Source organism: Dendrobates tinctorius, unplaced genomic scaffold, assembly GCF_039654945.1.
Source record: "Dendrobates tinctorius isolate UK_male_01 unplaced genomic scaffold, ASM3965494v1 ptg000387l, whole genome shotgun sequence".
Lineage (NCBI taxonomy): Eukaryota > Metazoa > Chordata > Amphibia > Anura > Dendrobatidae > Dendrobates > Dendrobates tinctorius.
The window spans coordinates 1,915,787-1,931,222 of NW_027362053.1; the positions used below are offsets into that span (position 1 = coordinate 1,915,787).

General features: G+C 43.9%; 1 protein-coding gene across 2 annotated transcripts; it reads left to right on the forward strand.

Moving 5' to 3' along the window:
• The first annotated feature begins 1,985 nt into the window (after positions 1-1,985).
• Positions 1,986-15,424, forward strand: NUDT8 (nudix hydrolase 8). Of its 2 annotated transcripts, none has more exons than XM_073563345.1 (5): positions 1,986-2,297; positions 9,367-9,614; positions 9,854-9,986; positions 12,184-12,261; positions 15,123-15,424. In XM_073563345.1, exons 2-5 carry the CDS (start codon positions 9,373-9,375, stop codon positions 15,342-15,344), a joined length of 675 nt encoding a protein of 224 aa, XP_073419446.1. In that variant the 5' UTR covers positions 1,986-2,297; positions 9,367-9,372; the 3' UTR covers positions 15,345-15,424. The 2 variants fall into 2 exon arrangements, with proteins under 2 accessions (XP_073419446.1, XP_073419447.1); XM_073563346.1 differs by lacking the exon at positions 1,986-2,297 and adding an exon at positions 3,833-3,890.
• The last annotated feature ends 12 nt before the right edge of the window (positions 15,425-15,436 follow it).

Here is a 15,436-nt window from a genome sequence, read left to right on the forward strand (position 1 = left end):
GTACAGTACCATTGCTTTCAATGGTAAACTGAAAAACGCTGTGCACATGCTGCGGATTTTTCTGCACGAATTTGCTACGGGTTCAAATCCGCAGCATGTCAATTCTTTGTGCGGATTCCGCTGCGGTTTCACACCTTCTCCATTGTAAAGGTGTGAAACCCGCAGGGCTAAACCGCAGGCTAATCCGCAGGTACACCGCAGGTCTTTTTCCAAATCCGCGCGGAAAAATCTGCAGCACCTAAAACTACATGTGCACATAGCCTAAGATAGTGCCGATGGGTTGCCAGAATTCTTCTGTTTGTCAAACTCTCAATCTGCCGCTATCACTATTGACAGCAACATAAGAGGGGTTAAACTGCTGGGATCAGCAAGAACATGATCCTAGAAGTGACTGCAGCTGCCCTGCTGTGTCCATAAATCCAGCTCCTGCAGCTGATCACACCGGTATAAAAGCTGTGCCGTGTGATCAGCGTGATATACATGGTGCACAAAGTGTGATGGTCATGACTGATATGTGCAGTATGTCAAAGAGCATTAAGGGGTTAATCAAGATGATCATGGCCAAAATCCCCCAATTCATTTCTGTCTGTATTTATTTACTCTGGCAGGTTACGTTTTGGGTGGCAGAGTATGCTTAATCCCATAGGACGCCACTCTCCTTGCCAAAAACCACAAGCAGATTCTTCCTTGTTCAATGGATTTTAAAATAAAATGCCTCAGAAATACTCCAAAAATGCTAAAATTGTTGCAATTTGGTGCAGTCGGCGCAGTGTCAAAAGGACGCATGCGCCGCCAAACGCATACCTGCACACGGCCTGTGTCCCCAGTGCTAAAGATAGGGGACACAGGACGCATGCAGCGTCATGTGCCCGTAGGTGGCGCTACCGGAGGAGGCGCGGCAGGGGGCGGGGCTTAGCGGTGGCCATGCGCAGGCCGTCGCTGCGGCCTTAAACGCAAATGTGAAACTACCCTTAGATGGTTGTATAGATCGGACCGTGGTGTTCGAACTGACCGTCTGACTCTGCCTATAAGGCAGAGGTCACACTTGCGAGTGTTTTGCGAGAAACTCAGGACTGTGCGGCTGCATGTATTTCTATGCAGCTGCACGCTCCGGTCCCGAGTGCCGGCGGCAGTGCCGGGTATTGAGACGAGAGACTTGTATGAGTTTCTGGCAAAGTGTGATCCCGGCCTAAGAGGAAATATTATGACAGGATTTTTTTATTTTGCAGAAGACTTATTATTTTATAACTTTACCATATAACGTATTGAACAATAGGGGAAAAATCCAAGTAAGGTGAACAAACACAATTCGGACATTGCTTTTTTCCTGTAAGTCTGTGTGAGGGCCTGTTTTTTGTGTTGAGCTATGTTTTTTTTACTATCTTATGGCACTTGGGCCATTTTGCTTTTTGTTGCATTGTTAGTGATTTCGGCGTTGTGACTGGTTTTATGGCGTTAACCACATTATATGTCAATGACTCGGACTCTTATGGACGACAATTATCATATGTTCTCTTAATAACACAGAAATGAAACAAAGCAGTCACCCAGGACCGAGCTATTGATGACCTCCAGCTCCTCAGGCCGACATCACACAGAAGGTGACATTTGCTCAGGCAAAGCTTGTAATAAAGGAACATGTTTACTATAGAAATAGAAGTTTTCAGCTTTTCACATTGTGGACAAGACAAATAGAGCTGTGTAAAATAACAGGGTCACACTGGACACAGAAGCGTGCTTTTATCGTCCTGTGAGCGAGCCAGCCATTTAGTACCCACCCTCCCCACTAGCCATAGCGACGCTAAATAATTGACGCATGCGTACATTATCTATTAAGTATGCCTCAGCAACTATTTTGGTTCCGCATGCGCAGTGCCATTCGAGTCTATTCCCGAACCCACAGCGCATTCTAGCGTTCGTATTTTGAATTGACTGACGTAAAAGTAATTGTGATCCCGGAAGTTTCCCAGTGTGGGCGGGACAAATGTCGGCCATTTTTGATGCTGGCAAGAGTGCACGGAAAGTTCTGTACAAGGACGGAGTAGAGCCCGGTGTGTCTATTTACACGACAAATGGAGGCGGATTTCTGCATCCTCTGAACCGTGTTTGCATGGAAGACTCGGGGAGCGGGAGAAGCAGGACGTGACGGCTCAGGGGATTTTGTGATTTCCAGAAGTTGGACATTGATCAGACACCAGCGTTTTCTGAGAACTCAGGGCTTAAAGGGGTTTTATGCCACATCTGTATCCGCCTAGAACGATGCCAGGTGACCGAGAATAGCATCGCCAGCATTGCAGGTGACCAATCGGAGGCGAGGAGACATTGTTTTTACTTTCTGGGGGGCTCTAGAGCAGGGCCGGACTGCGACTAAAATTCAGCCCTGGCATTTGAAGTTACATAGGCCCACTAGTCACATGGTGACTGTATAATATCTTTGTACACTTGTAGGTTACAAGAAGTGAGAGGAGATTAACACGACTATATAACATGTAGTCACAGCTGTGCCCAGTATTTCAGCTCAGTCCTATTTATTGCTTTTAGGTACAGTACTCCTCCCAAAGCTCTGTCCCCTTTTGTACGCACGGTGACAGAATTCCTGGCAGAACTGCTCTCCATTGGGCAACCAGACCCCCTGGTCATAGCTGCCCCTATCATACTGCCCAACTTTTAAAGAAGGGAAAGAGGGACAAAGACTGCAGCGCACCGCTGCAAATTTTAGCCCACGCCCGACCACACCCATTTCACAACTAGTCACACCCATGCCCACTCCACAACCACACCCATTTAGCACTGCTGATCACACTGACTGGTACTGAGGGCACAGTGGCGGGTACTAAGGAAGAGAGACAACAGAGAGAGAGAAAGAAAGAACAGAGAAAGAAAGAGGGGAAAGAAAGAAGAAAAGAAAGAAAGAACAGAGAGGAAAGAAAAATAAAGAGGGGAAAGAAAGAACAGAGAGAAAGAAGAAAGAACAGAGAGAGAGAAAGAAAATGAGGGAAAGACAGAACAGAGAATGAGAAAGAAACAGAGAAAGAAAAAGAGAGAAAGAACTAAAGAAAGATTCCATAAAGATACTATAGCAGGCCGGCTCCCATTGTAATGCCCACCTGAGCCTCCCGATGCAGGAAATATCATGATCTGCTCACATGGCCTGCATCCCCGATTCCAAGGCGATCCTGCTATTCGCGCTGTCAGAGGAGGACACAGTGATGGATCTGAAGCATTCCTGGTTCCGTCACAATCTCCTCAAGAAATTATCTAATTTCCGGTCAGCTTCCAGCACGTCACTTCCGGTGGAACGTCGTGTGTGTTTTAAAATGCTCCTCGGGGCTCCGCCATGTACTCCTGTGTCTGTGGGAAAAGCCCGCTTTGTATGCTTCGTACACACTTGGCTCCACTCCATACACACACGACTCCGCTCCGTATACCCCATATTTGCGGCTCCGCTCCGTACATCCCGTACACATATGGCTCCACTCCGTATACCCCATACACACGCGGCTTCGCTCCATACACCTCGTACACGCGCGGCTCCGCTCCGTACACCTCGTACACGCGCGGCTCCGCTCCGTACACCTCGTACACGCGCGGCTCCGCTCCGCACACCTCGTACACACACGGCTCTGCTACATCTACCCTGTAAACCCTTCCTGACCCCACACATACTTACCTCATCCAGCACCATGACAACCAGCACAGCAGAGTCTTGCAGACACCAAGAGGCAAGGCTGAGCGCACAGGACCTGTGATGAGGTCACAGGAGGGGCGGAGTCAGGGGTCACATGATCAGGGGTCTGGACAAAGGCTCTTGATCATGTGACCCGACTCCTCCCCTCCTGTGACCTCATCACAGGTCCTGTGAACAGAGAAGAGAGCAGGCAAGCGACGCTGTGAGTGGCGGGGGGGGGGGTCTCATGCTACGGCAAGGATGGGGTGCGTGGGGAGGGGCGTGGCGGCTTATCTCCCTGCAGTGCGGGAGGGTTGGAAACTATAACCGCCGTGCCCGCAGAGGGCCGGCGGCAGGAGCAACAGCCAGGCCAGTGGCCGCATCAGCTGGCAAGCGGCCAGATGATCGGGCGCTGCCGCCCGCGGCCCACATGACAGTGGCCCAGCGGGAAAATGCCCGGTTGGTTATATTACCAATCCGGGCCTGCTCTAGAGTAATTAAGGGGTCCTCCAGTAGTCAGTACACATACCATAGGTGGCGGCATCGTGTTTTCCAACATGGGGTGAGTGCGGTGGCACTGACGTGTTTACATGTCCTATGCGAGCCTTGTCTAGGAGACCGGCTGCTGCCAAGCCTGCAGTGGTGGCCGGTAACCAAGGTAACAAGCAAGAGATGAAATTAAAGATCCTTCCATTCTTGAGTTAGCGGTGGATTTGTAAAGTTGTAGTTACATGCCCGGTGTAATCTTCAGCATATTCACATGACATAAGTGGCACATGTGGCAATACAGAAGCAGGGTTTCGGCTATGTGCAGACGCCAGGCAGGTTGGTAAGGCCGGGGTCACACTTGAGAAAAACTTGCATGAGTCTCGCACCTCAATACCCGGGCACTGCTGCCGGCACTCAGACCAGAACACTCAGTTGCATAGAAATACATGCAGCCGCACGCTTCGGTCCCGAGTGCCGGCGGCAGTGCTGGGTATTGAGGTGCGAGACTCATGCGAGTTTTTCACAAATGTGACCCCGGCCTAATACTATTAATCTGCAGATTAACCCCATATCTGCAGGTTAATAGTATTTTTTTCCGGTGACAGGTACCTTTTTAGGCCATTCATGCTAACCAAACTGAGCACCATGCCATAGAGCCTGGCTGCACCACTGCATCCAGGTACATTAGTCCAGGAAAAGCTCTGCAGCTTCAGAGACAGTTGACTGTAAAGACCTCCAGCGCAGCTGCAGGTGATTGACAGGTGTTTCCCTATGTGCATTAAGGAGTGACCTGTCAATCACTTGCTGTGGTGCTGGCGAGGATAGTCCAAAATCAGATCTTTATAGCATATTTTCCCTGAAACGCCGTGGTTTTTCATAGACTATTTTTATACCTGGCCACAGTTCATGCTGCCTGTGGTTCACCTATTCCCAGGTCCAGGGGCTGGCCAAGCTGGGGGGACATCAATGCCTCTCTGGATTTGCTGCTTCAGTTCCTCTTGGCTAGTTTGCCACGGAAATCCTCTCACATTGCTACGGTAGTCACCCCTGGCATTCCAAAGTGTCCAATCCTGATGAAGATATCCACACCGGCAGCATAAATACACATGCGGATGTCGGATCCGCAGTGCTGGTTTTTTCACATTACAGTGGCTGAGAATCAATGAAATGCAATGCCGACACTGTGAGGTTAAGTTCATACGACCGACTTCACCACATCTGGAAAAAAAAATGGTCAGATTATAGTCAGTTTGACCTTAGACATGGAGAGAAAAAAACAAGCTTCTCCATTCTGTCAGTGAAAATCAGATCACACTCCGATGTCATCTGTGGGTCCGATTGGTTTCATGGACCTGTAGACTTGCATATTGCTGATTCTGATCCAACACTCACCGTAATCGGACGTCTGATTTTTTTTTTTGTAATATCATGGGTCCAGGTGCTATCTATGAAAACCTTAGATATCCCTCGTCAGCTCTTATACACCATATATTTTACTGCGTATTCAACGTTTGTCGACGTGCCCCTAAGAGTTCGTGTTGTAGGACAGAGTCCCACGATTTTTTTTTCTTACAGTGACTTGCCAAAAAAGATTAAATTTACACCCGGTTATGAATAATCTCAAATTCAATAGCTCGACCTAGTTATGTAATCCGATAAATGGGTTGTCCCTAGCAGAGTGTGATGGCACCCCCAGAGAATGAATGCAATGGAGCTATTCAGATGGGGCTCTTCAGAGCTTTGATCTCAGGATCAGACTCCTAGTGATCAGGAATCTTTTGGATAGTGGACAACTCCGACCATCTTGGTACAACCTCAAGTACTTGCTTGTGTACTCGCTCCATTCGAGCCATCTCTTTCTTCTACACTTGTGCCCAACGTGGTACACGTTCAGATAACCAAACAAAACAACGGAGTACTAGTAAGGGCAGGGTACCGATGTATAAAGATAATCAGAATATTCAGTGAATCAGAATGGTAACCCTGAAACCGAAAAGAATGGACAATATATAGTTGATTGTGAACAATCAGATAAAACCAAGGGAAATATAGGAGAGAAAAAATGACCATGAAGTCCAAGAGATAATGGGAAAAATATGATGTTTATTAATTATAATCAATTACAGGAATAATGGGAGTAAAAGAATCAATGTGTGGAAAACAGTAAATTAAAAACAAGGCCGTGCATCCATATGAGAGGAAAAAAGGCCAAAGGCAGTAAAAACCTTGAGATATGGTCAGGCCAAAAATGCGTTTCGAAATGTAATGACAAAAAAATCAATAGACAAAAATTGGTGATAAAAATCAATAAAACATGTAAAGTGCTAAAATGTCAAAAAAACAAGAAAACTGTGTAAAGAGATGTAAAAGAAATATCAGTATAACCCAAATTGTGAATAGGAGCGATAAATAAACTAATATACAAGAGCATTGGAACCTCAGTAATAATGGGTAGAAATGAGACCGCCAAAATATAAAAAGATCAAGTCAGGAAAAAATAGTAATATTAGAATGCTTACAGAGATAATGGCATCTCGCTCTCCTGGATGGTGTGCCTCCCCAGCGCGCGTTTCGACGTTATTGTAGATTGAGATGTTTTGTACTTTCAGTTGGAATACAGTATCCCAGCTGCAGTAACTGCAGGGACAGGGGAAGTTACATAGAGCATATCCAGTGAAGACCCCATTGGGGTATGCAACCAAACATAGCAGAACATATCTCCTGAGCTGGGAACACTAGATGAGCTTGGTGCCTGTAGTGACTGAGTACTGTTTGGATATTATGACGGCATGAATTAGGAAGAACAGAACAACATTTTAATTTCAAAGTTATATCTTTTTCTGGAAGCCGCGACCACCACAAGAGCTGCCATTATTGCCCTACTCCATTCCAATCTGCACGCTATAACAACTATGCAGAAGGTGTAATGGAGGCCTTGTTCAGCGCTATGGAGTCGGAGTCGGTGCTCATTTTGGTGGAGTCGGAGTCGGTATAAAATGGCCCGACTCCAAAGTATAAAAAGACTCTCAAAAGACGCTTCATGTTTCTTAAAATGGATGCCTGCACACGTCACAGAGTGAACTATTTTGCCATCAATATTCAATATGTTTGTGACAACAAAGAAATTGTTACCAAGACTCTGGCAGTAAAAGATACTAAAGCTCATCACAGCAGCCAGTTTCTCCAGGCCTTAGTGGAAACATTCCGCAAGATTACAAACTCAAAAAAGAACAGGTTCTTGCTATTGTAACTGATAATGTTTCAAACATAAGTACAATTATACTGATGAATGAGAGTAATGAACAACAGCTAGAGGAACATTTAGGATTCAGTTTGTTTGAGATGGAAGGACACAGTGCTGTTCATGTAACTGAGGAACAGAAAAGCAGCAAAATTATACTGTAGAAATAGATGATCTTGTTGAAGCGTCTTCAAAACACTGCTATTCATCACATGCGCTGTGTTGTGCACACGCTGCAGCTGGCAATGAGACCGTCTGCAAGAGGAACATGCTGGAAATCTGATTGGAAAAGTGAGGAAATTGGTTATTGCCGCCAGAACCCCTAAAATTGATTCCATCTTGAAGAGACGTGCTGGGAAAGGGGCAATTGTCGATCAAGTCACTCGGTGGGGCAGCACTTATTTAATGATTGAGCGATTGCTTGAACTAAAGCCGTTTCTTATAGATATGGCGAACCCTCAGGTAACCCTAAATGAAGGTCAATGGACACAGGTGGCTGAATTGAAGGAATTGCTTAATCACCCATTTACCGTGACTAAAGAATTACAAGCTGAGGATTTAACTCCTGGCATTTTCATAAGGGAGTGGAAGACCTTGCTATTTTGCCTGTCCCAAAGAGGAGGTTTAATCGCAGATGGCAGTTCTGCTTCAATGAAACGGAGAGAGACACCGCTATTGGAAAATAAAATCTGGCAGCTGTTTATGTGGACCCAAGTCATCGTATATTGCTTGATGATCAACAGCGTACTAAAGGAAAAGAAGCTCTGATTGAGGTAGCAGTTAGGATGAGTGGCCTACAGGAGGACTGCCAGGCGCAAGAGGACTCGGGTCCTGACAGTGCTACTGCTGCCATATCTTCATCCTCATCAGATGAGGAGTTTGACTTTGACAAGTATTTGTATGACATGGAGCAGGCAAAGCGTTGCCGCAAGGAAAAAGATTTCACTCCGTCTCCTATAGCAAGCAGATTGACCATATTTCAGCAAAATGTTTCACTTGCTTTCAAAGAAATAGAAAAATTCAACCGTTCAGCAAAACTGACTGTGCATGAAGCAATTCCTTTATACCCGGAAATTGTTAGAGATGTTCCCATGTGGTTATAGCTTTGCCTCCAACCCAAGTTAGTGTAGAGAGGTTGTTCTCTAGCCTTAAAATTATTAGGTCAGATTTGAGGTCATCTATGAAGGAGGATCTGATGGAGGCAATTGATATTTCTTAGAACAAATTCATAGACTGCACAAATGTTTAGTATGTTTTTGTTGAAAACTGTTTTTTGCCACTTACATAGTTTATTATAGTGTGAAAATATATATATATATATATATACATACACACACACAATATACACAGTATATGAATCAGTATTACATATTTACAATTTTACAGTTTTTTGTGTTCTAAAGTTGTATTCCAATAAATATATATTATGTGCTATCTAAATATCTTGATTATTGCATCATAAAAATGATTAAATGTCTGATGTTCACATTGTACTACAATAAATTTTTCACTTAAATTTAAGCAATATATGTCGGAGTCGCAGGCTTGGCTTACCGACTCCACAGCCCTGGCCTTGTTGCTTGTCATTGAGCTCCACCATTAAAGGGCTAGTCTCATCATCATAAATGGTCAAAGATACAAAGTGCTTGCCAGGTTCCTAAGCAAGGAGTGCAGCACTTACAAAGTCTTTTAAATAGAGCTTGTAAGCGCTGCTCTGAAGTCAACTGGATTTGGACATCTTTCTGCTCTCTGCTTGCAGCCTGGGAGAGCACACAGTTCGGGCTAACGGTGCAACCATGATCCGTGCATGAACTGTCACGTGTGCTGTCCCTGGCAAGCAATGCAAAAGAAGTTGCTAAAAATGCTTTAATTGGATTAGTTAGGTAGAAGACATATGTACAGATTGCATGTAGTAGTGCATCTAGAACATTTCTATTTATGATGCACATACTTGTCACTATTCTTATAGGAACCGATGTTTCTGCGTCCAGCCTTCTTGAGCCGTGGTCTCTGCACAAAGGATTTCCAGCAACTTCCCAATGAAGTCCTGACTGCAGAAACAGAGCAGCGGTGCCGGCAGATACTGGGCAAGACCGCTCTGCCTCCGAAGGTGTCAGCAGGGGTCCTGGTGACGTTATGCACTTCTCGGGGTGCTCCTGCCTTTCTGTACACCCTGAGATCATCTAAGCTGAAAGGGAGACATAAGGGAGATGTAAGGTAGGTGGCCCTTCTGACCTGAAGTCATTTATTGTCAGTTGCTTTGGTAATAGGCTCTTTTGTTACCACCCCCATTGTTACGGAGGTCTCCTAACCAGCTAATCTCTTGCTGTGCTCTTGGAGTACAGATTTTTTGGCTTTTTTCTAGGGTTTCTCTCCATAAGATTTCAGAAACCAGATGTATGCCATGTCTTTATGGTGTGTGGATGCCCTTCTCTAGATTATGTATTTGCTTCCAGCTTTCCAGGTGGCAAGTTCGATTCATCAGATGAAGATGCGATCGGCACAGCACTAAGGGAAGCACAAGAGGAACTCGGAATAACACTGTCTCGCAACACAGTCTGGGGCGCAATGAAGCCAATCACAGACGGGGTAAGAAAAGGAACAATCACACGAAAAGACTTCAGCTCATCTCAAATGAAATTGCCTCCAAGTATTTGGATCCACAAATGGTGCAAAGACAAAAGGAGCTCTGGGTTGAAATTGGCTACTAATGAAAATAGTTCAGTTGGAATGGGGCGATAGTCCTGTATTGAAACTTCCAAATTAGATATTTTATTAAGTGCATTTAAAAATTCACGCAGTTAAAAACTAGATATCCTGTCAAAAAAAAGTGAAATCACCTACGGGTTTCTAATAATCACATGTGAACAGTTCTTAGTCATGGCAGATATAATTCGTTCAAACATGATGGTTTGAAACGCATAGGAGATACTGGCAAAAATAAATGTGTATGTCCTGTTTTCAACTATGTATTTTAAATAGACTTGTAAAATTTTTTTATGATAATTTGGAAGTTTGAGTGCAGGACTACCCACCTTTCCTATGGAACCATTTATATGTAACAGACTCGTTCCATTGGTAATTGAGTACCTGTATGAAGAGCTTAGAAACTCTTCCTTCACAAAATTCTATCTAAAACATCCCTAGATAACCAAAAAAAAATGGACATCAGAGCAAGAATAAAAAATATATCAGTTCAAATGCTATTTATACATATAGATATAAGCAATGCATAGATAACAAGAAATCTAAGGTAAAAATACCAAGTAAAAAAATCAAAGGGGTGGCGACACCTAAGTGCCACATCCAAGAGGGTTGGAGGACATTATATTAATCCTTAATGAGTATAAGACCCTGATATACAAAAGCCATGTGGCTAACTAAACATTGGGAAACACTAAAGAGAACCAACCTGTGAAAGGACATGGGAGAGGGACCCCAACGCGCGTTTCGCGATGTGCTTCTTCGGGGAATGTCTTTCCATTGCACTTTACCAATATAAAATTGTATACTATTTTATCTGTAGCCTATGGGTCTTATTCTGTTTGACCACGTATAGTTATTGCACCATGCACGTTATACAATCTGATAGTTGGAAAGGTCTAGTAATGAAGGTTCTGGTAAAAGGGAAGGAAAGGAAGAAAGCGCACCGATGTAAATGTATAATTAGGTCGTAGGTAAATATAGGTGTCACTCACCTTTTATAAATCTTGAGATCTTGCATATAGGTCATTTAGGACCATTAGGTGTTCAAAGGTGGATTTCTTCTGTGGTCGGTATGCTGCATATCCCTGGTAGCTAGTAAGTCACTCAGACCAAGTAACCATAGGAATGTATTCCAATAAACTTTATACCAGGCTATTTGCGCTCTTGTAGGTGTAGGATCCAAGGCTTCTTATTATCCAAAAAAAGTTATTATTTCTCAAGAAAAAGCACATACAACACGCTTTGACCGTATAAAATGTCTTCCTCAGGTATATTGTGAATATATACCTGAGGAAGACATTTTATACTGTCGAAACGCGTTGTATGTGCTTTTTGGATCCTAAACCTACGGGAGCGCAAATAGCCTGGTATATAGTTTATTGGATTTAAAGGTCTATTAATGGGATTGACTGTAATGCAATATTTTGACATTTTTAGATTAGTGCACCATATATGTTCAGTTAATATTTATGCCAGTTGAGTAGCTTGTATTTATTGAACCCTGACTGAACACTTATATAGACTTATATACCAACCCTCTTGGATGTGGCACTTAGGTGTCCCCACCCCTTTATTTTTTTACTTGGTATTTTTACCTTATATTTCTTTTCTATGTATAAATAAAATTTGAACTTATTTTTTGTTATATTGCTCTGATGTCCATTTTTTCTTTGGTTATCTATGCTATTTTTATGGATGAGGTGTGAGGGGAAGGCAGGATGTCGGGCATCTTTTAGGTTGGGTTCATATCGCCATATTAAAAGATGGCCAGTTTCCATAATTGGCTCCATTTGCTTACCCACATTGCATGGACTATTTCTAAATGGATCAGAATAATACATGCTGCAATTTTTTTTCTCCACATGGACCATCGGCCTGAGTATGGCACCTGTAATTTTTCCCCTTTTCAAGTACATTTTATGGTAAAATCAAAAAATGATGGATCTTGAGAGAAGGAAAAAAAAAAAAAAAGGAATATCACGTGGTCCAGAAGGGATTACATAGGGAATCCATTAAAAAGAGTTGTACACTTGTGTCCACTGCTGCCTCACCTGTTAAGTTTCTCCTTCTGTACTTTCAGACAGGCATGGTCATAGTACCGGTCATAGCTAACATAGGATGTCTGGAAGACCTGTCACCGAATCCCAATCCAGAAGAGGTTAGTCCCGCACCATTACAGTCTTGTTTGTATATTTTTTGGTGGTTTAGCAATCATACTAATGTTCATTGTTATGTGGTAATTTTGTAAAAACTGCAGAGGCACAATTCCATGTAAAGGAGGCATGAGGAATCTAGTTAGTTAAATGAGTAACGCACTCTAGTAAGAGTATTTCATAGTGGGTGCATGAGCACAGGGTTAGAAAACACAAGGGTGGTATAAAGAACACGGAGACCAGCAAGAGGCTATGGACTCATCTTTAGTTTTGGCTCAGTCTAGGTCTAAACTGCATCTCTGCCCATTGTCAGGCACCACAGGGGCCTATTGTAGAGAAACGTATGCGACATGGTACAAGTTTCTTTGCAAATGAGAGAAATGAATCAGCACTACTAAATGAAGCAAGCCTAGGAGTGTATGATTTACATGTGCATATCCAGCTAGGTCCAGAAATAGTTGGACAGTGACAGGTTTGGGCATGCTAGCGGCTTACCAAAACATATTCAAGATACAGTTAGGCTTTATAGTCAACATTCACATGTTCAGTATTTGGTCAGTATTTTACCTCAGTATCTGTAAGCCAAAACCTGGAGTGGAACAGAGGAAAAGTCTAATAGAAACACGTCACCACCTCTGGATTTTTTTTTATACACACTCCTGCTTTTGGCTTACAGATACTGATATAAAATACTGACCAAATACTGAACGTGACCTAAAGTGCAGCTTTAATTTGAGGGTATTCACATACTAATCAGAGTAAAGGCCCGTCACACACAGCGATATCGCCAGCAAGATCGCTGTGTGTGACGGGGATCAGCGACCGGCCCCCCTGCTGGTTGTCGCTGATCGTCCTCGAACGTCCCGGGCCGTTTTTTGATTGCTGGTCTCCCGCTGCCCAGCGCGCATCGCTGCGTGTGGCAGCGAGAGACCAGCGATCAGCGACACTGGTTTCTAATGTAAACGTCGGGTATCTAGGAGTCCCGCGACTCTTGGAAACGAGCGTGCATGCTGGTTTCAGGGTAAACAACGGGTATCCAAGAGCCGCCGGGCTCCTAGATACCCGACGTTTACATTACAAACCAGCATCACTGGTCCTGATCGCTGGGGCTGTCTAACAATGTCCCAGCGATCCCATCATGTCGGATCGTTGGTGGGATCACTGGGCCTTAAGGGTTTAGGAATTACAGCTCTTTCAGATGTGCTGCCACTTTTTAAAGGGACCAAAAGTAATTGGATAATTATCTCAAAAGCTCTTTAATGGGTTATTCCCTCATTAATTATCATCAATTAAGCAGTTAAAAGGTCTGGAGCTGACTCCAGGTGTGATATTTGCATTTAGAACCTGTTGATGTGAATCTACAACATACGGTCAAAGGAGCTCTCAATGAAAGAAGCAGACCATTGCTAGGCTGAAAAAAATCCATCAGAGAGATACCAGAAATGTTAGAGTAGCCAAGTCAACAGCTTGGGACACTCTGAAAAAAAGAAAAAAAAATTGCCTGGATGTCCATGGAAGACAACAGTGGTGGATGTTTAAAGTATCCTTTCCACGGTGAAGAAAGAAAAGCCCCTTCAGAACATCCTCCCAAGTGAACATTCTCCAGAAAGTGGGTGTTTCAGTATCTAAGCTTATTATACAGAGAAGAAGTAGGAAACCCAGTGGTTGGTGACATCCATAGCTTCCAGACTTTGGGCAGTCATTGCCTGCAAAGAATTCTCTGCAAATTATGAATAATCATTTACTGAAAATAAAAGTTATTTTGTCCAGTTACTTTTCAGCCCCTGAAATGTGGAGGCTTTGTAGAAAAATGATTGCAATTCCTAAATGTTTCACAGGATATTTTTGCTCATCCCCTTTGATCAAACCCAAAAGTTTACACTTCATCTCAGTTGTTTCATTTTAAATACAAAATAGTGGCACGACGAGTCCAAATCAAGGAGATTCGGTTAGGCCAGGTTCACATAGCGTTTAACAGTCCGTTTAACGGATTGCGTTACACCACGGCATTAACGCTGCCATACACTCCCATTACCGAGCGCATCGCTAACGCATATCATAAGCGGCATGCGTTAGCGATGTGCCGTCATTCTGTGACGGACCCTCGGACGCAGTCTGCAGTGTTCGAGGGTCTGTCACTGCTAGTGCAGATGGAGCGTCTAAACGCGATCAGAATGAGTAGCGTTAACGCAGTCCATTTAACGCTATGATTTACATGTGCATATCCATATGTAAACCTAGCCTTACTGTCCAAATATTTCTGGGCCTTGAGCTTTTGAAATTCTGAGTCAGCTCTATCACAGCCACACGCTGAGCTGAACGGGTCCAAGAGAATTCCAAATGGCAAAAAATGTGGAATCAGCCTGTGGCTGAAACAATCCTTTGTTAATTACCGGACCGAAGATACAGAAGGAAAAAGTGATGGCTATTTCTGGTGGTCAAGCACTTTATCCAGGCTCCCCCTGGAGGAAGGCTGGGTGAAGCACTGGACAGCATGAAACGGCCTTCGCTTTTTCCTTCAGTATCTTCGGTCCGGTAATTAGTAAAGGGTTGTTTTAGCCACAGGGTGAGTTCCACATTTGTTTGCTACTTGGAAGTTTCTTTGCAGTGGCCCTCTGTATAGTAAAGAGCAGTCTGCTGTGCTTTAATATGCATATAGAATCGGAGGCCAACAGAATACTCTTTTGGCCTCTGTTTAATGGTCGCCTAAGGTGGTGTTACAGTATACACAAAGAAAAGCTGTCCACCTATACAGTAGGCTAGGTGCACAGACACAGGGTACACCAAGCCTTAACTCTGCACTGAAGAATTTCACCAACATTGTATTCTTAACCCAAGAAGTCATGATTTTCTCTTTGTTTCGTAGGTGGAATCGCTCCTCACACTTCCACTTTCACTTGCTTGTACAAGCTCCATTCGTGGTTACACGTTTTTCCGTCAGCGTGGCCGCTATGCTTATACGCTACCAGTCTTCCAGCTCCAAGGATACAAAGTATGGGGGCTTACAGCAATGATGACAGACTCTGCTCTTTCCCTGCTGTTCCCAGGCTCATATCATAGCATCCTCAGTGGCTCTCGAATTCAGTGACCATGTCTTTTTTTCCCCTAAAAGAAAAATCTAAATGCTGCTAAGTACCCCCCCAAAAATAAAGTTTTTGTTTTACATTATTGGACCTTCTA

Coding starts and splice junctions, on each gene's coding strand:
- NUDT8 (XM_073563345.1), top strand. CDS start 9,373: ATGTTTCTGCGTCCAGCCTTCTTGAGCCGTGGTCTCTGCACAAAGGAT. Junction 9,615..9,853: donor AGACATAAGGGAGATGTAAG/GTAGGTGGCCCT, acceptor ATTTGCTTCCAG/CTTTCCAGGTGGCAAGTTCG. Junction 9,987..12,183: donor TGAAGCCAATCACAGACGGG/GTAAGAAAAGGA, acceptor CTGTACTTTCAG/ACAGGCATGGTCATAGTACC.